Source organism: Aphelocoma coerulescens, chromosome 3 (assembly GCF_041296385.1).
Source record: "Aphelocoma coerulescens isolate FSJ_1873_10779 chromosome 3, UR_Acoe_1.0, whole genome shotgun sequence".
Taxonomy (NCBI): Eukaryota; Metazoa; Chordata; class Aves; order Passeriformes; family Corvidae; genus Aphelocoma; species Aphelocoma coerulescens.
The window spans coordinates 15,690,080-15,712,882 of record NC_091016.1 but is presented as its reverse complement, the minus strand read 5'-3'; the positions used below and the strand labels follow the sequence as shown (position 1 = coordinate 15,712,882).

General features: G+C 49.0%; 1 protein-coding gene across 1 annotated transcript; it reads right to left on the bottom strand.

The window, feature by feature from the left end:
- On the bottom strand, positions 1-22,566 carry LOC138107668 (TOG array regulator of axonemal microtubules protein 2-like). The gene is made up of 16 exons (XM_069009182.1): positions 22,436-22,566; positions 21,122-21,168; positions 18,884-19,165; positions 17,399-17,487; positions 16,302-16,452; positions 15,047-15,208; positions 12,905-13,037; positions 11,963-12,068; positions 10,965-11,200; positions 9,324-9,476; positions 8,053-8,170; positions 6,990-7,093; positions 5,422-5,626; positions 4,029-4,245; positions 2,605-2,691; positions 1-433 (listed from the first exon to the last, which is right to left on the bottom strand). The coding sequence occupies exons 1-16, from the start codon at positions 22,564-22,566 to the stop codon at positions 180-182; spliced, it is 2,475 nt and encodes an 824-aa protein (XP_068865283.1). The 3' UTR covers positions 1-179.
- Positions 22,567-22,803: the final 237 nt, after the last annotated feature.

The following is a 22,803-nucleotide window of genomic DNA, read 5'->3' as shown; positions in this document are numbered from 1 at the left end:
CCATGCTCAGCCTTCACCTTGTCCTCAATCGGAAGTTGCTTCAGGCACCCCATGCCACGACTAGGAAGGGGGGTGGAGAGAGCGGGGGCAGGTGCACACCCTTCCTTTGCATTCTGTCATTTTTGGCACAGCTAAGAAGTCACATCCGGAGGTGTCCAACTCAGCACTTTGTCATCTTTCTACAGGTCATCGACACTCCACCAGCCCAAAATGTTGGAGAGGTTTTCCTGCACATGCGGAGGCTGGCTGGCAGCATGCTTCCTCAGCTTGGCGCCCATCACCTTGTAGAGGGCGCAGGCAAGCTTGGTGACCACAGTGCAGACATTGGCGCTTCGGACAGGCAGCGCCTTGTTCCCCAGGAAGGACCAGAGCACGGGCAGGGCGTAGCGCTGGACGACTTTGGGGCTCCTGGGATAAACCCATCCCACAAGCGCTGCCGGAAGAGAGACACAAACTTCTTAACCACCAGCCTTAATGCAAACAAGGATCTACCTCTACTTGTGATTTTGGGAGTCTCTCTGGCTAAGATCAGTGAAATAACAGTGAGAGCCTCATGATCCAGAAATGGGCAAAGCAGCTGAACATCCCCGAAACAGAACCACCAAGCTCTCAGGACTAATTTCTCCAAACAGAGCCTTGTACCTGTGGCAGACTTCACACCTTTACTAAATCATTCCACAATTTATTTCTGCATGAACAGTGACTGAAATGTCAAATTGCCGTTTATTTCCATTTAGAAGTTGTCGAAACCCACGCCAAAGATTTTGAAATGCACCATAGAGAGGCAGTTGAGAGATTTCTAATAAAAGGGATGATTCCATTGTTGTGACCTTTGATGTCAAGTGCCAAAAGTCTCATCTGGCTCTTCCCTTTGCTTGGTGGCACACGGCAAAGGGCAGTATTAGACCACACTTGGAAACTCCAGCCCACCAGAGATGGGTGCTGTTTGACAGCTGGATTTGAAACATCAGTGACTAGCCGGTGTCTTTGGCAGAAGGCTTTTGTGGCTTCTAACAAACAGCTGTTTCAAACCTCAGGCTGTCTTAGGTAATTAGCCAGACCCCATTGCCATGGCATTGGAGCATCTCCAAATTTTAATGGCATTTCCCCTCACAATGTTAATGGCATTTTTTCTTACAATGTGCGCTGAAATAGGGGAATAGAGAGAGAAGAATGCTACACAGGGGACAGAAATGTAACCAAAACACAAGTGTTCTCTCCCGCTGTCTCCAAAGCCTGCTCTCTGCTCATTTTCTGAACTGTATCAAACACAGACAAAAATCTACTACCAACAGGCTCCTTGCATGGCAGATCTGGCTGAGAGATCAAAACCTGATATGGTCTGGGGACCATTCTTATTTTCTGACCAGGCAAAATGTTATGTAGTCGCCATTTATTATTCTGTAGTGGAAGAGACTTCATTTTCTCTATGCTGTTAATCCACCAGCAGTCATCAACATTTAAACAGCTCCTGAAAGTACCTAAAACCAATTTTGCTAAGCAGGAAAAGGCTTACGGTACCCATTTTAAAATGGGAGTTCATTTGAGCTTACATGCAATTAAAGACATCGGTCACTACGCAACTTGCGCAGAGAAATCTCAGAGAGATTGCCACTAAATCTCAGAGAGAGCATCTGCTCTTTCTAAAGAAGTCCTAATTCCAGTTGAATTCCTTTATTTGAAAAAGAGATTAAAATAGCTGCAAAACTAAATTCCCTATTCCTGGAGATCTACTTTATTCAAATGCTCTGTAAAGGGCCTTTGACACTCCAATGGCTGAAGGTGCCCTTTTGAGATTCAGAATGAAGACACAAAGTGTATTAAACCTTGCATTTAAAGATGCTGGCATAATTAGCAGTGGATTTAGCCCCAGCTAAAGCAAGGCTATAAATAAAGCAAGGCGGTACACTGTCTTCTCTAGCATATATTGAGATTATCATTTTTCCATCCCTTGGCTATTGCTGACATAGCAAGCTCCTCTGAGCAATCAATTATCAGCTGCATTTGGAGCATTTTGGGCAGCGCTGACATAGGAAGACCCTGACTGCACACCCTGAAATGCTCAGTCCAATGGCACTTTGACAGCACAGGCAGGGAGCCTCAGCACTCTGCTTCTGCCCCTCTGCCCCCAAAGGCTGCCTTGCACAAAATCCGGGCCTCGTTAGGCTCGTGTGGGCTGAGTTTTGACCTAAGCTGTGACCCCCAGGCACTGCAGGCTTCCACCTCAAAACTTTCCAAGAGCAAAGCAAGAATTCTGTGAGGACAAAACAAATGGATCCCCTGAAACAGCATTTGCCACCATTTCCCCTAAAGGATCAGAGCTGTCCCGGAGCTTCCAAGAGAGGAGCCAGCTTGGGAATTTTTAGCCCCTCCCTTTCCTGGAGGCGGCCCCAGTGAGAGCTCAGCCCCGAGGCCGAGCGCCACCCCCATCTCAGATGCTGCACACCTCTGCAGCAGCCAGGGAAAACCTGCCCAATACACCTTCCATGGGTATTGGGCAGGAGGGACAAGCTCAGCACCTCCTGATTTGGACCTGTCTATTCACTGGCATTCCCTGTAAATTCTGCCTCGGAAGACCTCTTGGCTTAGAAGGGGAGGCCATACCTGAGAGATGCTCCGTGACATCCAGCAGAGCTTGGCCCTTCAGTTCACTCCTTCGGTGGCTGAACTCTTTCATCAGTGATACTTTATCTACAAGGGAAACACACATTTCTGCTCTCTCTTCTGAGGTCATAAGAGAAAGGACAGTGGGGAGGGAAAGGGCAGGGGCAACTACATTTTGTAAAAGAAAGGAAATTCCTGCCGATTTTTGAATCCTTTTCTTCTTTCCTTCCAGCCTACTTGGGAGGATTTTAAATTCCAAAAGAAAAGCTCTCCTTTCACATTTATAAATCCAAAGTTGTCTGCTGTACCAGGAGCTATGTAAAACATTTCACATCAGGGACCTCAAGAGTTCAATCACATGTAAGCAGTGAAAAGGTTTTGCATCCCAGAGCTTTGCAGAAGTGATCTTCTCCCTCCCCTCTGGAAAAGGGTGAGAAGGCTCCAAAATTCACACATCCATTCCCACCTGAAGGATAAGCTGTTTTTAAATTGCAGGTTACCTGTGTGGATCTAGGGACAAGACACCAAGTTACTCATACAAGAGCTATTACTGCTCAGTGCCTCAGTATCCTGTGGGTTTCTGTAACATCTGTGAAATCAGATCTTGGCAGAGAGACTGGAAAATGAACTGATTTCCCAATACTTGACCGTCGTATGTATTTTAGTTTTCCTTGTGCCTATCTGTTGCGGTTTTGGGGGTCTTGTTTGAGTTTAGACACTGTTGCCTGCATTGTCCTGCAAGCCTCCAGTCCTACCACTCTAATAAGCCAAGGCAAGCTTTTCCTGGAGACAGAACGTGTGTGGGATGAACTGTGGTCCCTCGCAGGGTCACCAGGGCTGGCAGTGACAAAGCAGGCAATCTGCTTCATTGGGAACCACTACAGAGCTACACCCCAGTGTGGGTTTCAGTAGCAGGGTATTATTAAGAGCTCCTTTCCTGCATGAGATACAAAAAGGAGGTCCCAAATGATCTTCATGCAAGCATGCAGTAAAGAACTGATCCTGCTGTCCTAATGAAGCTAATGCCTATAATGTGGAGCCTCCCAGGAGGCTGCTCTGCAGAGGTTCTGATGCACCGGCGTCCCTTCATGCCAACAGCAAAGCTATTCATTTGGGAAGTCAAATGGGGACCAGGAAAACTCCAAACATCCCTTTGGCCCTGAATTCCAGCAAAGCTGTAGTCCAGCACTTCCTCTTCAGACAAGCAGCACAGAGCCAAGGACTCCTGGGACTTTTGGGAAATGCCGATGCACATTCAGGCCTGTTGGGGGACTGGTGCGTAAGGACTGCACCTGCACAGCTTCTGGTGGATGTCAGCTGGAGGTTTCCACAGACAACAACAGCTGTCAAGGCACTCAGCGTTCTCTTGACTTGCAGAGGCAGAGACACAGTTGAGGAGAGTCCATGCCAGGGCTCAGCCTTACCTAAGTGAGCCATGGATGCTTCCAGCGCTTTCACAGCTGCGGCATAAACCCCGGGGTCCTTTGAGTTTAGGTTGTTTGTTATTCCTTCAACCAAACAGATGATCACCGGGTTTAAGGCATCTTTCAGGACGCCTATGATTTCAGCCAGCACGTCCAGCGCCTTCTGCTTCACTTTCTTGTGCGTATCACCAAGTCTCGGGACAAAATAATCAAAAATCTGTGAAGAGAACAAACAACATGAAAGCTGGATTAAAATGTCCTTGTTTGAGGAAGGGATGTAGAAATGAGCACTCAGCAATGTAAAAGATGAAAGTGATCCTTCCTGTCAGGTCAGCACTTGCTTGCACAATTTTCCTGTGGGCCACTCACTGGAATGGTTGCGCAACCTCATGCTGGTTGAAAGATTTTCATATATTTTGAAGAGGTTTGGGCGGGGACAGAATAGTTCCTATGGTGTTTCTCTCCACATCTAAATCATTAAATTAATCCCATTTATTGATGCAAAACAGTATCTTTGCTTTCCAAGTATGGAACCAGATATTTACAATGCCCGTTTTTCTACACAGTTGTCTCAAGTTCTGAGGGCAGTTATGATTTTGCCAAAACTATGGCTGGAGGAGATCCAGGTTTTGTTCCGTCTGTCTCAGAACCTGTGTCTGGAGAAGTGCAGGGCTCGGATCAAATCTTCCAGGATCCAGACCAATTGTCTACCTAGCAGGTAGACTTCTGAAATTTAATGTGCTGTACCGCTCTCATTAGAGCAGGTTCAGTCCCTTGACAGCCACATTATCAGGCACCATTTTCTGGACAAAGGGAAAAAGCAGCTCCTGGGAGGAGAAGGAAGAGATCTGTCCCTAGCTATTTCCCTCCTTTTCCAAAGAGAAAAAAACGACCCCCCCAAGAAGGGTGAGCACCGTCTTTACCAAGAGGAATAGGGATGCCGATGGAAACGAGTAGCCAGAGTTGTGCCTGTGCAAGACAAGTCGGAGTTTACAGAAGTATCCTTTGAAAAAAATTGGTTTAAACCTGCCCAGCCTGATACTTCTCTTCCCCATCCAAACCCATTTTTTTGTCTAGAGAATAATTGCCACGCTTTCAGTGGCTGCATTCCCTTCACTTAACCCAACTGGGAGTAGGAGACAGCAGAAGTTACACCAGCAGAAAACTCTGTCCTCATTTGATGAACAACATCAATAGGCACCTGCCAGACAAATATATCTGGACTGAAATAACTTGTCCTGAAGCGTGGAGCTGAATTAAATATTTCAGGGTAAGAGGCACCAGCCTGTCCCACACAGCCAGGATGTAGTGCCAAGACACACTGAATTAACTTTCCTGCTACAGGCTTGGGAAAGGAGCTAAAGGAAAGGAACAATGAAGACACCCTACATACTTGGACAGTGTTAGTGGAGACGAGCTGGGGGCTGGTTTTACACAGGTCTAGGAGGAGTGCCACTCCTTCCATCCGTGTCTTAAACTCCTTGCCTTCCAGGAGATTGTAAAGCTTCTGGAGTGGCTCCGTTCCTTTCACAGCCAGAGGTAACGTGACCTGGGCTTTTGGGCGGCGTAGGAGGCGTTCATCAGAGGTAGACTTCACCCTGGAAAATAAAACCAAATGAGGACCTGTTGGTGATCATACCTTCGGTTAACTGTGAGCAGAACATCTTGCGGAGGTTTCCTAATGATGTGATTTCAAGCTAGAAAATCCTGACCTGAAAAACAACGTGACACCTCATGACAATCATTACAGGAGACAATCTGCAAGCAACATTCTCACCAGTGCTTACTCAGCAAAACCACGCATGAGATGCATCTCACTTATCTCCAGACAGCTTCCCAGGTACACATGTCGCACTGCTTTGTGAGGAAAGAGAGACGCTACTTCCAAGTTTATATGCCTCATCATGAGGGAGGTGTGTGTCTTATAATAAGGAAACTCATCCCTCTGGAGAAGTGTCTCTACAGCAGGCATGACAATCTGGAAAAGTAGCTCAGATGCATCTGAACAGATGGATAGGGGCATATCTGAAGGATCCAGAAAATCAGTAACAGGGATAAAAACAGAAGCCAGACATCCCAGCACTACGCTCACATGATTGCTTCCCTAGAGACTAGATCCACAGCCTAACAAACCCACTGGGAACAACTCTCTTGGATCAGCCGGTCTCTTCCATGAGCATGGGAAGATCCTGACTATGCTACTGAGCCATGTGGTCACTCTCCTGCCAGCGCTGACCATGACAGAGCTAAATAAATCCCCTCTGTTATCAGAGGACAACAGGTACAAGTAGCTCTCCCACTGGCAGGAAGAGACAGCAAGGACCAAATTCCTGTCTCAAATGCTGATTGCAGCACAGGGGGAAATAAACCAAACATGCTGCCCATCAAGCAAACGGTATGAAGGACAGGAATGTCAAGACAAAACGTCCACATTGAGACACCTGTTGACCAAAGTTGCTCAGGAACTGGCTTGCTACTTACTACTCATCTTGGTACTGTCTGAGGGTAAGAAAACCATGGTTCAGGAAGGCCAAACCACATGCATGGGAAGTGCTATTTTGGGGAACGGCATCTTGCTTCAAGACTGGGACTTCTCATCAAAACCCCCATCTGAAAAAGACTGCTCTCAGAGGAAAAAAACCCTGCTTGAATTTACTTGTCCCAAGTGAGGCAGTGGAGACATGGCCTTCTCACAGCCTCCACAGCACTGTCCTTGCCACTGCACTGGATCTTCTGAGCTGCAACCGATGGGTGTCTTTTTGTCGCCCATTTTTTGTGGAAACCCTTCCAGAGAAGTTGTGTTCAGAGTAATGCAGAAGGAGACATATTTTTTGATAGAGCATTTGTAGGGAAAGGAAACAATCTCTGGCACAGGTCATCTCCACCGGAAAGATTTTCCTGAGGAAGAGACATGTAAAGCTTGTCATGTGCTTTGTCACATCTAACTAAAGTGCTCAGTACCGTTTACTAGAAGGCAATGTGGCCTGGGGCTTCTTCGAGCCATCGCTCCTCTTCTTCACAGGCTCCTGGACAGATGGGTGCTCAGCCTTCTGCGTTTCCATCCCCTACAAAGGCATAAAGAAACCCCATGGATCTTTAGAATGTAAAATAGGAAATTACCTGTTTAAAACACAACTTAGAACCAGGATCACTGCTACCAAGGCTTAGGCAAACATTTCGGAACTTACAGAAGGAAACAGGCCAGAGGTTCAGTGATGCCAACTCTTTGTTTTCAATAGCCCAAGGCAGGTTGTGGCTGCTACCATACTGAGCAGCAGTCTAAAATCCCAAATGCATTACTCTTGAGCATAAATGGGAATAATGCAAACTGGTAGGGAACGAATGTTCTTAAAGGAAGCTGCAGAAAAATTTGGACTCTTTGGAGGTTGGCCCATTGTGTTGGAAGTTGATTTGGTTCCACACTCACTCTCCCTGTTGCTGCACAAAGGCACACTCCCTTCTATAATGGAGGTAAAAAGAATAAAAAAACCTCCAGGCAAACAAATGATTTTCCACTGGATGCTGCTGAATTCACCAAGCTTCTTCCAGCTCCACAGGGCATGACAGCAGGGCAGTATTGCCAGAAGACAGACAGTAATTGTAGTAATTGGGATTGACTGGGACATCTTCTGTATATTTGGAAATTTTCTTGGCACTACTGCTTCCTGTGTCTTTTGCAAAGACTCTGTTATCTCCAGAAGCACTGTTCTCACTTAATTGCGTCACTGGGGGCAGAGTAGGGATAGTGGGGTGGGGGGTTATGCTTAAATGTAAACCCATTTTCTCCTCTTTCCCTTCCCTGTTTGTGGCCGATATTCAAAATATCCAATACTACACTTTTCCCCTAATACTATCTATCAGTTCCTTTGTGCTCTGCAGATGAACAGGTTGAGGATCAACAGTTCGTTCCCAGGAGCAAAAGGATTCGGCAGAAAAGGAATGAGATAAGATTAGGTATGTTTGATCTCATATCAGCAGTGGCAATACTTGCACAAAGGAGACATGTCTCCTACCAAGCACTTACTTTCTTCTTAATTCTTGTCAGAATATCTTCCAGGTCACGGGTGGAAAAAGATTGTTCCAAAAGCCTGTTAAATTTTCGGTGACTCAGCATCATTTTCACCATCTCCTGTCCATAATGCCTAACAAGAAAGAAAGAAAGAAAGGTGAACAAACAAAGGAGGAGTGTTAACAGAATAAGCTGATACCTTAAACTCAGCAGCTGCCATACCTGCATGAGAAGGCATTACCTACTCAGCAAAGAGAGAGATTTACCTCCACTTGTCACTGCACAGTGCTGTCAGCTGAACACAAGAGACAAGAGGCGAACGTGGGGCAACAGAAAATACAATCTCACTCTGAAACTGTGGGTGCGCTTCTGTGGCATCGAAGGATCCCAGGGAACAAGCGAAACACCTCTGCTTTGAGTCAGAGCTTATTAGCAGTGCCTTGCTGCCATTGCACAGTCATTTGCCTTTCTTTAACTGGCAGGGAAGCCAGGACCAAATGCCTCATGCTTGCTTTTGATTATTCTATACCATATGTATGCACAGGGGCAGCTAGTTGCTCATGCGTTCTTGGCAGCTATTAATGGGAATTTAATCCTCAAAGTAAGGGGATTTTGGTGGTTTGGGTTGATTTTGCCACTAGGAAACCACAGTTTTCTTCAAGAAGCAATTTGGAGGTCATTCAGCCCCAGATAACAGCATTATAGAAATCTGCAGAAGAGGTTTAGAAAGACTGAATACATTGGCTAAAGATCCCTGGAATATTTCTAGGAAAGTCTTAAGTTAATGAGAAAGAGATGTATGGGATCCTTCAGTGATGAACATTAGCCAACATTTTGGCTTTGTCTTGTGCACCTAAGGCCAAGCAAAACTGTTTGACTGCCTCATCTGATGGCTCTTTTGATCTCAGGAAAGACTCATTCCAGTCCCAGGAAGCTGGCAATGCTCCCTCTTGCGGGACAACCTCAGGTTCCCCAGCACAGTCATTTCCCCAGACAAGCCAGGGCAGTGGTCACAGCACCAAGCCTGACAGAGCTCAAGAAGCGTTTGGACAATGCTCTCGGGCACATGGAGTGACCCTTGGGGGGCCCTGCGCACGGGCAGGAGCTGGACTCGATGACCCTGATGGGTCCCTTCCAACTCAGCGTATTCCGTGACTCTGTGAACCTCATCCACACAGTGAGGTAACTTAATATTTCCTTTAGCTTCCACTCTTCTGTGGTTTTGCCCTTTACAGCCAGACACCCAACAGTTTTCCTGTTTTAGGAGGGGAAATGAAGATCATTACCTTGTGTCCTCGTGACAGTCCTGAGCAAGCGTCCCTGCCGCGTGCGCCAGCCTCTCAGCCCTGGGCGTTCCTGCGAGCTTCGTGACTCCAGTTTTCTCCATCAAGGACAGGAGGAGTTGGGCCGCGCACTTCCGCACCTGGACGTGGCGGCTCCTGGGAAGAAGAGAGCAAACACTGGGGCACAGGGAGCAGAGGGACACAGCGCAGGCCTTGGCCAGAGCATGCTGTCATTGCTGGGGGAAGGAGGCCTGGATTCTCCCTGACACTTGGGACACCTGTAGAAGGTTCTGTCCTCAGAGAACCACAAAGTTAGCCCTGTACAGAAGGACTGCCTGCAAGCAAGAGCGAGGAACTCAGTCTCCCTGCACTATCTGATACTCAATGTCTTTCCCCAAATTCACTCGGAGAAAGAGGGAAATTAAAGACAAGCCAGGCTGACCCATCAGGGGCCAGCCGCTACACAGACAGCTGCAGCAGGATTGAGGATATTTCCACCCATTTACCCCCAAATCTGCAGACCTTGGGAAAAAAACAAATGCAGGCAAAACACGCTGTGGGACATGAAGTTGCAGAATATCCAGCAATGCAGCCGGTTTCTTCTGTGAGGCTTGGCAAGAGATACATCTGAACGTTTCCCCCTTTTCCAAAGCTGAGGAAAGGGTGGCAGTCAGTTTAGCCAGGTTGTCCTGTTCTAGAGAGTGTCTCTTGGGGACTATCAGGCCCAGCACCAACACTTAAGGCAGCACCTGGTTCAGCTGTCCCATGGCAGTCGGCCTGTGAAGGTGCCTGTACAGTGATTCATCATCTCAAGGCTAACATGAGACATCAGTTTGAATAGAAAGGGGGGCTCTAAGGCCAGGACAGTCATACAAGACTCCTCTTGGCCGGAGCTGCACCTGCTGTGCAGGCTGTGCCACACCCAGCACGTTGTCCCCCATGTGCTCCATGCCCCAGCAAGAACCCTCCTTACTTCTCAAGGGAATGGCATAATGAGGATGCATGGTTTTTCCCAGGGCCTCTGTGGTTAGGGCTGTGAAATATCAAAGAGCGCTCACAGCTGCAGTTGCAATTGTCCCTCTTCCCACAAAACCACAGGGCTCTATCCTTAGCCTTTGCAGGCACTTTCACTTGCCCGCCATTCACCACATCTAGGCAACTCGGACAGACTGGGAGAACTCCAGGAAGCAGCAGCAAGCTGAGTCAGGGGAGGTTGAGGTTGGATATCAGGAAAAAGTTTTTCACCCAGAGGGTGGCTGGGCACTGGAACAGGCTCCCCAGGGCAGTGGTCACAGCACCAAGCCTGAGAGAGCTCAGGAAGCCTTTGGACAACGCTCTCAGGCACATGGTGGGACCCTTGGGGTGTTCTGTGCAAGGCCAGGAGCTGGACTCGATGATCCTGATGGGCCCCTTCCAACTCAGCATATTCTGATTCAGCTCTGTGATTCTGTCAACTAATGGGCTGCACGAGGGCAGAAATAGGTGACAAGAGGAAAGAAGTGAGGTTGATCGGAGAGTCACTGAGTTCACAGAAGATGCAGGATACAGGACCCTTCCCTCCCACCATTCCCATTCTCTCTCTCAGCCCTTCTCCCCCCCACACAATAGAAGGTGAAGAATATCACTAAGACAAGAAGAACCTACTGGACTCCACTGTCCATGAGAGCAGTCATTGCTCGTGCAGGAGTCACATGCTCCACCATGACTCCCAGGGTCTGACTGGCTGCTTTCTGAACAAACTCTGGGGAGTTCCACACCATCTGGAGAAGGACCCGAGCAACCTCATCCACCTCCGAGTCCATGTCCTTCTGCAAGGTCACAAAGAGCTCTCCAAGAGTGACGATTGCACAGTAAGACACCTTTGAGCGAAGGTTGGTCACCTGGGGAAGTCATGAGGGGAAACATAAGAATCACCTTGAAAAGAAAACCAGTTGCCTTAGACAAAAGTCCCAGGAAACGACAACACTTCCAGCTGTGTCCTGGGGAACACAAAAGCACAGGCAGAGCAGAAGAGCACAAGCACAGAAAGGCACTTACTCTGGCACCAACTTGTGCTAGGCCTCAGGCCTGCTTACTGCAGGCCTGAAACATATTATTTCACTTAAAGTGTTCTACTTAACTCTTCTGTAATGTCCACTGCTTTGGTTTTAGGCCCTTTTATTCAAAAAACAAAGAAACAAATTAAAGCAAGGGCTGCTCTCAAACCATAAAGGCACAAGCCATAAAGACAAAGGAGTCATTTACTCCTGTTTGAAAAAGCAACAGCAGCAGTTGAAGCCCTCAGCCAGGAAACAGAAAACACAGGCTCAAGTCTACAGACTAATTGGCAGGGTTGAATCACAGCTTGGGCAGAGATTTGGACTGCAGCAAATAACATAATTGGTGTCTCCGTTTCTGCATTTGCACGTTGCATGATAATGGCAGCTCGCTCCAAGAGGAGAGTGCCCGAGAGTGCCCGACCTAGCAGTAAATAGAGCTACACGTGCACACAGATCCTATAGAGAGCTGACAGACATGAGAAATATAAGGTCTAGAAACAGAAATGAAGGCAGTCCCTGAGCACACAGGGAGATGAACAGGCACATATCTACTCTACACACCGTGTATGAGGCACGGAGGACGATTCAGAACAATGTTCTTACCTCGTTGGTAAGTGCCAAGCAAACCTCACGAAGTCTACAAAGAAGGACTTCTGAGTGGGACTCAGCCAGGTGTTTGATGCTGAAGAGTCCCTTCTCCTTCAGCTCCCTGAAAGGCAAGTACCAAAAAGATTGACTTTCTCTCCACCCAAGAACTAGGCAGCACCCTCTGAAATTACCAGGCTGGTGGCTCAGTCAAACAAAGGGAGGTGCTTTTCAGGCAGTACTTGATGAAATCGTGGCACTCGCTGCCACAGGTTGCTGTGGCTGTCAAAAGCATACACAAATCCAAGAGGCAAATAGAGGGGTTTCAGAGTCTTCGTTTGTGGCCGTTTAACAAGGCAGCCTTTCTGAAGTCTCTGGCACATGAAGTCCCTATGTCAGTGCTTCCTGGAAGCTGTGAGACCGTGCCATGCTGCTGTTTCTTGTCACCTCCCTGTGACTCTATGGCACAACTCAGTGCATTTCTCAGAAAGAAGAACTCCCTGTAGCTGCTCCTGGGACTCACATGCGGAAGGTCACAGGCAGACCCCGACTCCTGCCACTGCTGCCAGCAGTGGGGCCAGAGACAAATCTTACTCAGACACACTGGGCCCCGAGGCACCCAAATCTCTACACTCCAAACTGCTGCCATCCTGCTTCTGGCTTCAGCCAGCAAATCATCTTGTCCCACAGCTTTCTCTCTTCCCTCAAGATTTCCTTTGCAGCTCCACAGAGCAGCAGGCAAAGCGAGGAAACAGCACGGACCTGCTGCAGCTGGAGCACTGCTGCAGAGCAAGGCCAAGAAAAGGCTGCTCTCAAATCTTTATCCTCTCTCTGCTCTGGAGTGGTTTCACTGGTGCCCCTCGGCCCTCTGGGCTGTTGGGGCTCAGAGGCACTAGCAAGATACTCTCCTCACCTACCTTAACGCTAAGAGGGAGAAAGAGGGAACGGGGCCTTTCTTACCAGTCATCGCTGCTGAGCAAGGAGAGTGCCTCGAGCAAGGACTGCTGTGGCTCCAAAGAGGCTCCGTCCTTCTGCCCCTTCCCACGGAGCGGCTCCTCTCGGCGCTCGGCACCAGTGGCCGTCTGCGGGGTCACTGTAAGGAGAGGGTCAGCCCTGAGCGCTGCAGCCCCGGGCAAGGCACCCCGCCATGGAGCGGCCTGCAGCCCCATCTCCCAGCCAGGCTTCCATGAGGTACAAACTGGCACTGGCTCAGAGAATTCCCTGCTCTCTGGCTCCTTGCTTTCTCCCAGCCCCCCCCAGCTGGGCACAGCTCCTTGGCTAAACCTGACAATTGCCCACACAGCGCCAGCTCCCGAGTGCCACAGGTACCACAGCCAGCGGCACCTTCCTGAGGCCGCAGAGCTCCCACTCCCTGTGAGACAGTGCCCACCAGCAGGACTTGCTACCCCAGGAGGGACCCCTCAGCTGCCTCTCTTGTCTCAGCACCCTGATTTCCCCGAGCCCTGAGGACAGAGGCACTCTGCAACTCCCTGAGGAAAGACCTGCAGCTGCCTCGTGACAGCACCAAGCCGAGCCTGAACAACCGAGCCCTGCTGGGCCCGGCTGAATCCCCTCAGAGCAACTACCAGGGAACAGCGATACCTGACCCTTCACACCTCACAGCGCCTCTGTTCCCATTGACTTCAACTGCTCTAGACAGAGGGCAGCTGAGTGCACTTACATTTCAGCCTGCTATTGAGAAGGGAGTAGTTCATGGAGTTTGTTCTTTCTAAGCATCAGGAATCTTTACTATTTCGGTAAAGTACACACTGGCTGTATTTCAAAGATGCTGAGGTGAAATTTGTTTGCCATCAAATGGACTTGTGTGCACACTGTGCAAGCCTAAGCTTTCTCTTATGGAAAAATGGAATCTCTAGCCCAGATGGTTGATAAAAAAGCCTTCCAAATGCAAATTGATGATATGAATACCTAAAGACAGATGCAATTTGTGGGCAGATGAACTCTCTTGATAGTCAGTTTTCAAGGTATGAGAAAATTCAGACGATAAATCCATTTCTTATGAAACCCATTTGTCATCAAAAGGACTGTTCATCATAAATTTCATGTCATGCACTCAACAGGTCATTTTCTAATGTGTACATGGAAACATCTGAGCTGTCTCAAATGATGGAGTTTAAATATTGCACAGAATCTAGAATATTCAGATGGGAGCTAATCTGGCTGTCACTGATGTAGCCCTGTCACTGCCATCAGTGGTGTCACTGCAGCAGGATGTCGATGTACACATCTATATTCAAAATGAATGGGGAGCCACGTCAGGCTAGTTCTGGTCAATTGTGACCATGGAAGTAGCATCACTAGAAAAGAGCACTCAAAGTATCATTCCTAGCTCCCTTCTTCTTATCTCACCCTACTCAGGATCATAGCACAGGCAGGCTGCCCTCAAAGGAGAGGCAAGAGCCACTAGGGACTATGTGCTGTGTATTCACGGCGGGCAGCAAACAGCCTGGGAGCACCAGGCAGCCCCTCCTGGCTGTCACCTGCTACACAGGCCGCTGTATTTGGGTGGGGTGACACAGGAGGCGCTGCTTGTTCCCTCTTGGCATTGCAGGCCGTGGGATGGCAGCAGCGAGAAGCCATTGGGCACTTCTGGGTGCAGCAGCACGGCTGCACCAAGTGGCTGACTGCCATGCAGAGACAACCCTTGCTGGGAGAGCAGGAAAGCTGGCTGCAGAGCCGGACAGCAGCACAGGCAGAGGGCCAAGATGGAGAGCGGACAGTTGATCGTGGTGGTACTCGGAGGTGCACAGTGAGCACACCCTGCCAGACTGCCCCGAGCTCATCCCTGCAGTTACAGCTGCCTCCTGGCACCAGTGCTGTAGTTTGGTCTATCAGGATGGGCAAAAGCCAGAGCTTAGGTCTTTACCACTACTTTATGCAGCTCAGCTTTCCAATGGATCTCTAAGAACCAAGTGCTCCAGTACTGCCGAGCTGGAGTAACTCAAGAGTAGATTTGCTGTCCATTCTCAGCACAGGCTATGAACCCAAGATCCCAGCTGTGGTGGCTGAGGCAGGAGGCGGTTTGCGCTCCTTGTGCAAGGAAAACCGGTGCAGGAAAAAGCTGCTGTGGAGCAGGCTTACCTGAGGAGTTGCGTGGGAAGCTGCCGTCTCCATGGATGATGGGCTTATTGGGCAGTAAGGGCACATTGTCCTGCTTCCTCAAGACCTTCTCCTTCAAGGCACTACCAGGGTGTTTTCTCTGCACACTGGAAGCTGTGCCATTGACAGGCAGTAGGCTAAAGCCTGCAGGGACCAAAGAGGAGCTTGGGAGTGGAGGCTGACAATGGAAAGGCCCAGAAAACTTGCTGGAGCTGGGTAACGTCTCTTTGTTATCCCAACGAACTTCAAGTATAACAGTGGCACAGTACCACGGGAAAGTGATCACAGAATCACAGACTCCTAGAAGAGTTTGGGTCTGAAGGCACCTTTTACCACCATCTAGTCCAGCTCCCATGAGCAGGGACATCTTCAGCTAGAGCAAGTTCCTCAGGGCCCCATCTAACACGGCCTTGAACACCTTCAAGGATCGATCAACAACAGCTTCTCGGGCCAAACTCTTCCAGTGTTTCATCCCCTTCATTATAAAAAAGTTCTTCCTAATATCTAATCGAAATCTACCCTCTTCTGGTTTCAAACCAAATTGCAGGGATGCTTCCCTGAAGAAACAAGGAAACCCCAGTATTGCTTTTCTTTTGTTTCCCTGTTTCAGAGGCTGGCTGGGGAAGTTCCCAAAAGAAAGCGCAGATAACCTTGCGTGATGCCCTCGGGCTGAGTGCTGCCTCCTGAGGTCCCTGCTGCTGCCCTGGGGCAGCGCACACAGCACTGCAGTCAGAGCCCCTCAGCCGGGATTCAGTCGGGAACGCTGCTTGCTCCTGGGGCTACAACAGAAGCACTGGCTCGGGGCTTCAGCACAGCTCTACAGCGCCAGCTCCTCAGCAGGGAGTGGTGGGAGAAGGGTCTCTGGGGTTTTCATTAGAAGGAGTTGAATTTTGTTTCTTCCAGGTTGCACCTTGGTTGAAAAGCATTCTTTTGGACCCACTTTTCCTGGAGGCTGCTAGCCAGGAGAGAGTCTGAAGCCCCAGTGTACTTTGCAAGACAGAATTTTACACTCTGAAGGACTTCAGAGGGGAAGGTGGGAAGCTGATATTCTGTTACTGACTCAGTGAGGCCCTGGGCAAGACACTTCATGCCTCTCCATTTTTCTTTGGGGACTGGAAATACATCCTATGCAAACTCCCACTTGGATGCGAGTGTAACAGCCCCCCAGTCTGAGGGCAACACTGTGCAGAGGGCAAGCGAGTGATCAGAAAGGACCCCAGGTGTAGCAACCACTTACTTGCTGCAGCTGCATCCCCGGGGTCAACTGTCTGTGGAAGCAGCTGCAAGGACGTTTCCTTTTCTCTCTTTGTCTTGATCTCTGTCTCCAAAGGCCCCATTGGATTCCGCTCTAAGTTCCTTTGAGCCAAAATGCACAATGCAGCACGGATCTACATGCAATGGGAATGCATCAGAGACTGTAAGCAGAGACACACAAACCAGACACAACATCTCATCAGGAGCACAGAGTCCATCGAGTTCCACAGTCCTTGATGCAGCTCCATGTACATTCCAATGGTTCCTGAAGAATGTCTCCTGTCCTCACCTTGGCAATTACACACAGTGAGGTGGAACGCTTTATTGCCATAACCTTCCACTGCTCCAAGGTACTGTTTCTCCGCCTATGTCAAGAGGCCCTGCTTGAAGCAAGAAAATCACAGGAGTGCTCCAAGACAGATGAAGAGCCCACATGACCGGTGGGCAGGCAGTTCCCTTCCTACATGGCAGGAAGAATAAAAACCATGTGCAATACGCAGCAAGGAGGGGTAATTAGCTGTTGCTTAACACTCATGGCCAGGAATTGCAGCAGTTTCTCACTTCTGGCTTCTGAAGGACTCAGCTGCTCTCGGAGATCGTGAGGCCAAAAAGAGGAGTCACGTGAAAACAAGTTGCAGAAACATTGATGTTAATGTGCGGAAAAATTGAGAATGAGAGGGCTGTGAGATACAGCAAGAAAGGTAACCAGGAAAAATCAAAGTCTCCCATTTTATTTTGCAGCCTTGCTTACACTCAGCATTAGAATCCTTGCTTCTGTGCTTCCGAGGATGCACTTTGCCCACATTCACTGATGTGTAGCTTGCTCTGCCATTCAGAACTTCTCTACAAGGGCCTTTGCACATAAAGAATGCTTCTGGCATGACCTTAGCACCATCTCCAAACCAGTGACCTTGCCACCACTGGAAATAGCCAAGCAATTGCTCTGGAGCTGTCAAATATATTCCCAAGAGAATCCCCATCCCCCAAGAGTGGAAGATTATGATTTTCAGGGACATTTTGGGCCAAACACTAAACAGTCACTGGAAAGGAAGTCTGCTCATCCCTGTCCTTATCCCTCACCTTTTGAAAGCCATCCTTCAGGGCTTCGGCATTCGTAAGGCCAGCACCGGTGGGGTGATCCGTCTCCTTGGCCTGGCTCAGTGGGAGGCCTGTTAATGGAAGCAAAGGTTCCTGTAAATCTCTGGCACACTTCAAGCCCCCAACAGCGCCACGCTGGGCAACAGGCAAGACAGCTTCCAGACTGCGGAGCTCTGATAAGGCCCAGAGATTGTGTCTGAGAGCAGCAAGGTACATATGCCTAGAACCTCTCCCAATGGATGGGCTACTGCCACAGTGCACTGGCAGCAGACATGGCATTGCTCTGTTGGCCAGCAGAGTGAAACCTCCTGCATGATGAAGGCCTCATCCCTGGGTGCTGGAGAGCCGCTGTGTTTGATAGAGAAGGGCAGAGACGGAGCTTGCTCCTGACAGAGATTCTTATCTGCCCTAATTCATGCTGATTTTAGTACACATCTTCTTCCTGGGTCCTAAAAGAACTCCTGGGTTCTAATACCTGTAAGCATTTAGATCAATATTTTCTTCTCTTTGTTGCAATATTTTAGAGGACATGAAAAGAAAAGCTTAGGATTGCAGGAGTGTTAGCCAAACGTGAATTGTGTTCTTGAAACGGGATCATTTGCTTTCCCCGAGGATTTTCATTCTAAACTGTGTGAGATTGGGCCACTTTCAGGCCAGTCTGACTAAAGGCTGATTTTCCTAATGGAAGTGGAACAATGTAACTCGTTCTGAAATACTCCCCAACAGAGCCCTTAAAACTCAGAGGATGAGTCACTCTTTACATGGCTTCACAGAGGATAAAATCCCGTGGCAGCAAAGTAGCAAAAAACCAATGTCTTAAATCAGGATTTTTTTCCCTGCAAAATGGTCAGCTTAATAATAAAAAAGAGTTAGATATGGGCTTTGAGGAAGGAGGGCTATTCTGGATTGGGGGCAAGGCCTCGGAAGGTAAGAGCATCTGGGAAGTTAACAGGGAAAAACTACTGACTCCAGGGTAACCTCCTTGGGAGCAGTGCAGTCAGTCCCAAGTGCAAAGTGGAGACACAAAATGTAACAGAGGCCACAATGCCAACATAAAGTATCTGAAGCTACACTATTTCATTGGAGAGATTCCCAGGTAACTTCTAAAGAGCTGCACAGGGAAACACGCTCCTGCCAGCAGCCACTTGAGGCAGACCAGGGAGACACCCTGACCCACTTCCAGAGAGCCAGCACAGGAGAACAGCCTGGCCTCTGGGCTGCCCTGGGACAGCAGGGAGCCCAGAGCCCTGTGCTTTCCAGGAATGGCTCAGCTGCACACGCACCCTCCTGCTCCTCTCCCGGCCCCACAGCTGAGCAGCCCTACAGCTACACGGGGCACTGGGAGCTGCACAGCTCATTGCAGGGGGCACATGCAGGGCAGAACTGTTCCCTGGCAATGTGCCCAGGCTCTCTAGGCTGGCACAAGAGCCTTCCTCCCGCCAGAGAGCGGCCCAGCTCCCGCCTTACCTCTTTGTGAGGCTGAGCCATGCTCAGCCTTCACCGTGTCCTCCCTGGCAGTGACCCCGGGGGCAGCGCTGCTCAGCTGCCCCTGCCGGGGCTCCTGGGCCAAGGCCCCCTGAGCAGGCTGCGAGCGGAGACCTGCACTGCCAAGGCCGGGCTTCCGCACGTCAGTTGGCACCAAGCCGAAAAGTTCAGCCAGGTCCCTTGGGAACAGAGGCATCCCAGGTCCTATCACACACCATGAATTTTTTTTCTTCCTCTGGGCTTTTGTTGTAGACTCAGAAGAAGCTGTAGATCAGGTACAAGGGAAGAAGTGAGTTAGTTGAACTCCCACCTTTACAATCACCACAACTAATGGGTGAGGCACTCGAGGGGTGTTTTAATATTGAGAAGATCGCTTTGTTTTTATTTTTCATGAGGCTAGCATCACTATAATTGGTCTGAACTCTATGGAGCTGGCAGGACAGGAGAGAGACATTCCACTACTTTGCTTCTGTGCTGCTCATGGCTCATCCACTAGTTGGGGATCCCTTTCCTTCCAAACAGTTGGCAACCCACAGGGGGGTCTCTAGAATTTGACAATTCCACCTAGGAAGTAATTGCTTTCCAAAGCCAGTTTTCAAGGCCTTTGTTTCTGTAACTCCCCCTCAGTTCTCGGCTGGGTTTTGTTGGTGGTTTTTATTTCTCTTTACAACAAAGGCAGTGCTGGGACACAAACAATGGCACCACGTGTTAGAAGCTGCAGAAGATTTGCAATCAAAATTAGATGTCCCCAGTATTCAAGCAGCCCATATCTGTAGGGAGCACATTGTTCATGCAAACGTTCCAGCTTTTCTCTGCTTTGTTGCTCCAGGGGTTTATTCCCTGCTTTCTCCCCTGTAGAGACACCCAAATCCAACATAAACATGACCTGCCTCAAAACATTTCTGATCTTCGCTAATCCTGACAATTCAAAATTTTCTTAATGGAAATGGCAGGGGCAGGTTAATCTGAAATGCTCTCCAACGGAGCTTTTAAAACTCAGAGAACTAATCATTCTGTACAGGCCTCCACCGATGATAAAATCATGTGACAGCAGGGCAGTAAAAAGGAATAACTGTCTTAAATCAGGATTTTTTTCCCCTGTAGAATGGTCAGCACAATTATAAAAGCGTAACAGGTAAGCTTTAATGAGATAGCTCATTTCTAGTGCAGAATTAATCCAGCTAAAATGCCACCTTACATACTCAGCAATACTTCTCCCCAGATGCATTCAGCATTCCAGCTGCATATCAGCAATTACGGAGTCATTCCAAAGGGGCCTTGCCAAGGATTTGGCAGAACTAACCCTGAGGCAAGGGACCAGTGGATCTGATCCCTTTTTCTGCATCAGCAAAATTGTTCCTTCAAATCTCACCTCTCCTATCATTCCACGCCCAGAGATGGCAAAGGAACAACACCACTGTCATTGAGGCTTTGAACTTGAAAGCAGGGGCTGACACACATGCACCAGACACCGCATTTTGTCTGGCACAACTCTTCTTGTCAGGGCTCAGGCAAGGCAGGGAGGGGGGACAGGGCAGAAGCCATCTCCTCCCCCAGCCTCAGCCTGCACTACTGACACGGGCAGAGAGAGTCGGGGAAGAGATTTGCCATCGTGAACCTGCCATAGGTGGCTTTAGGCCTGTGCTGTCAGAGGATGACAAACTCTGATCCTGCATAGGCTGCATCCATTTGGAAGTCTCCTTCCCCTTAATTGGAACATTAACAAGGCCTTTCTGTCTAAGGAGGTTTCCCTATTTCTCCCCATGCAAAACCAGGCAATGTCCATGAATCTCCTTCAGATCGCAAAGGCTTCAGCACAGAAACTGCCCCAAGGGAAGGTGTCCTCCTTCAAAGGCAGGAGGAAGGAGTGGGAACATTTCTCCTTTCATGCTAAATGTCTTTTTTTCTCTACTAATTATGACCTTAGAAAGGGTGCAGGGAGACGAAAGGCATGTGCAGGATGGAGAGGAATGTTTTCTTTTCTTGTGGCACATTTCCCGAGCCCCAAGGTACCAGTGCAGCTCCTGGAGTAATTTTCGCTGCACCACCGGAGCACACTCCCAGTGACCAGGCTCTGGGAGAGTCCACTGAGCCCATCAAGGAATTGAAAGGGATTCGAAGAAATTTAAAGCAGGATGGTTTTCAACCCAAATGTCCCAATGCCACCCCTGGATCAGCATTCCAATGGTCATTTTAGGGACAGACATGCCCTGTACCTACTTGCATGTTCAGAGTTCTTCTCTTTGCTTCTGCTGCTGGATCTTGGCCTTGAGAAAATGGAGGACAAAAGAACATATGAGCAGGTAGAAAGAGAAGGGCATGGAATGTGTGTAGCAACAAAGGAGGCAAACCTTCTTAGCATGGTCCCCCTGATGAAGGAGGAAATGCAACACATAAACCCAACTGCAAAACTGCAAACCAACCCAACTGCAAACCCAATTGCAAAGCTGATGAATTGTCCTTAAGCTTTCAGTTGCTGGAGTCCCACAGAGCTTGCCAAGCTCCGGCTGAAACACAGCAGTCATTCTTCAACTTGCATCAGACCTGCCCAGTTCTCTCCTTTTGGAGCCAAGTGGCTCCTACAGCCTCTGTGAAGCAGCAAGAGCTGCTGAGCTGAGACACAAGTCTGTATGGAGGGCAGCTACTTTTGTTCTCCTGACAAAGCTTGACTTTGCCTGCTCATGCCTTACACTGGTGACAGTCTCGGGCTACATGGGGTCATAGCACTGCTCTCTCCTGAGAATGACAGTACACCTGCTTGCTCTTTCAAGGACAAAAAGGCCTTTTCCAACTCAGCTGCTAGGTAAGGATACTCAGATTGCACTTTAAAAGCCCTACGGATGCTTTTCAATTGCATCTTCTGTGACTCCTTCTGTATCCTTGTCACTAGGATAAGCTTGACAGCTACATTTTCTCACACCTATATCCAAGCTAATATCTTTGCATCAGGTACAGTCCTATAACTCTTCTCTAGCACCTTGCCCTCTTTGATCTTAAGCCCAGATCGAAATACTAGACATCGATCAGATTATACATCTGTACCCCAAGTTTTATCTGGGCTCTGGTTTCACGGTGGAGGCCCAGGCACAGAGAAGTCACGCCTGACATTTACAGAAGCAGCACCTGAATTTGCAGACACCTCCTCAGTAGCCAATATTTGCCCTGCCATATTCTCATGGCTGCAGAAGTTGACAGTCAAGGATCACAGTATTCAAAGAACTGCAGTATCCAGATCCATGCAATACAGTTCCCAAATGACACCACAAACATCATAGAGGGAATCAGCAGCCAAGTCCAGCAGAGGACCTGTTCTGAGGAGCTCTTAAGCCCTGCCTCCTCTTCCCCACAACCACCTCTGCTCTTAGGGCATATGGTGTTGGGTTTGCCATTGCGCTGGATCACCACAGATGGGCAAAATGGGGAATACACGGAGGTTTGCCTAAATACATGGGAGACATGACTGTGGAAAATAACCTCACAAGACTGAAAGAGCGAGAGGAACAGCACACTGGAGCAGCAGACACCTTGGCTTACCTCATCTCCGGGGACTCCTGGAAATCCAGCTGCAGAGAGCTTGGGACAGACGCTGCCGCACTGCTCACAGGGGGACTCACTGCCTTGCGTATTGGGGGGATCAAAGGTGGTCCCAATGACCCCTTCTTCATATCCCCACCACTGGAAAACAGCAAGGAAGCCTGCAAAGAGTAGAACACAGTACTCCTCAGATCAAGCATCCAGCCTTGCCCCCATTCATGCCTGAAGACATTTAGCCATGCTGTTAGCTGGGACCTGGCAGAAATGTCAAACTGATGGAGCAGCTTGGTCTAGGACAGGGAATGGAAAGGGAAGTGGTGAGTGAGAGACCATGTCCCACATTTGCCACTTCTATCCCTGTGCTCACT

Excerpts from the sequence above, each read along its gene's own strand:
- LOC138107668 (XM_069009182.1), bottom strand. The coding sequence starts at position 22,566 with ATGAAGAAGGGGTCATTGGGACCACCTTTGATCCCCCCAATACGCAAG. Across the intron at positions 16,453-17,398 it reads TGAAGGATGGCTTTCAAAAG|ATCCGTGCTGCATTGTGCAT; the intron begins GTGAGGGATAAG and ends CATTGCATGTAG. Across the intron at positions 13,038-15,046 it reads CTTCCCACGCAACTCCTCAG|TGACCCCGCAGACGGCCACT; the intron begins GTAAGCCTGCTC and ends CTCTCCTTACAG.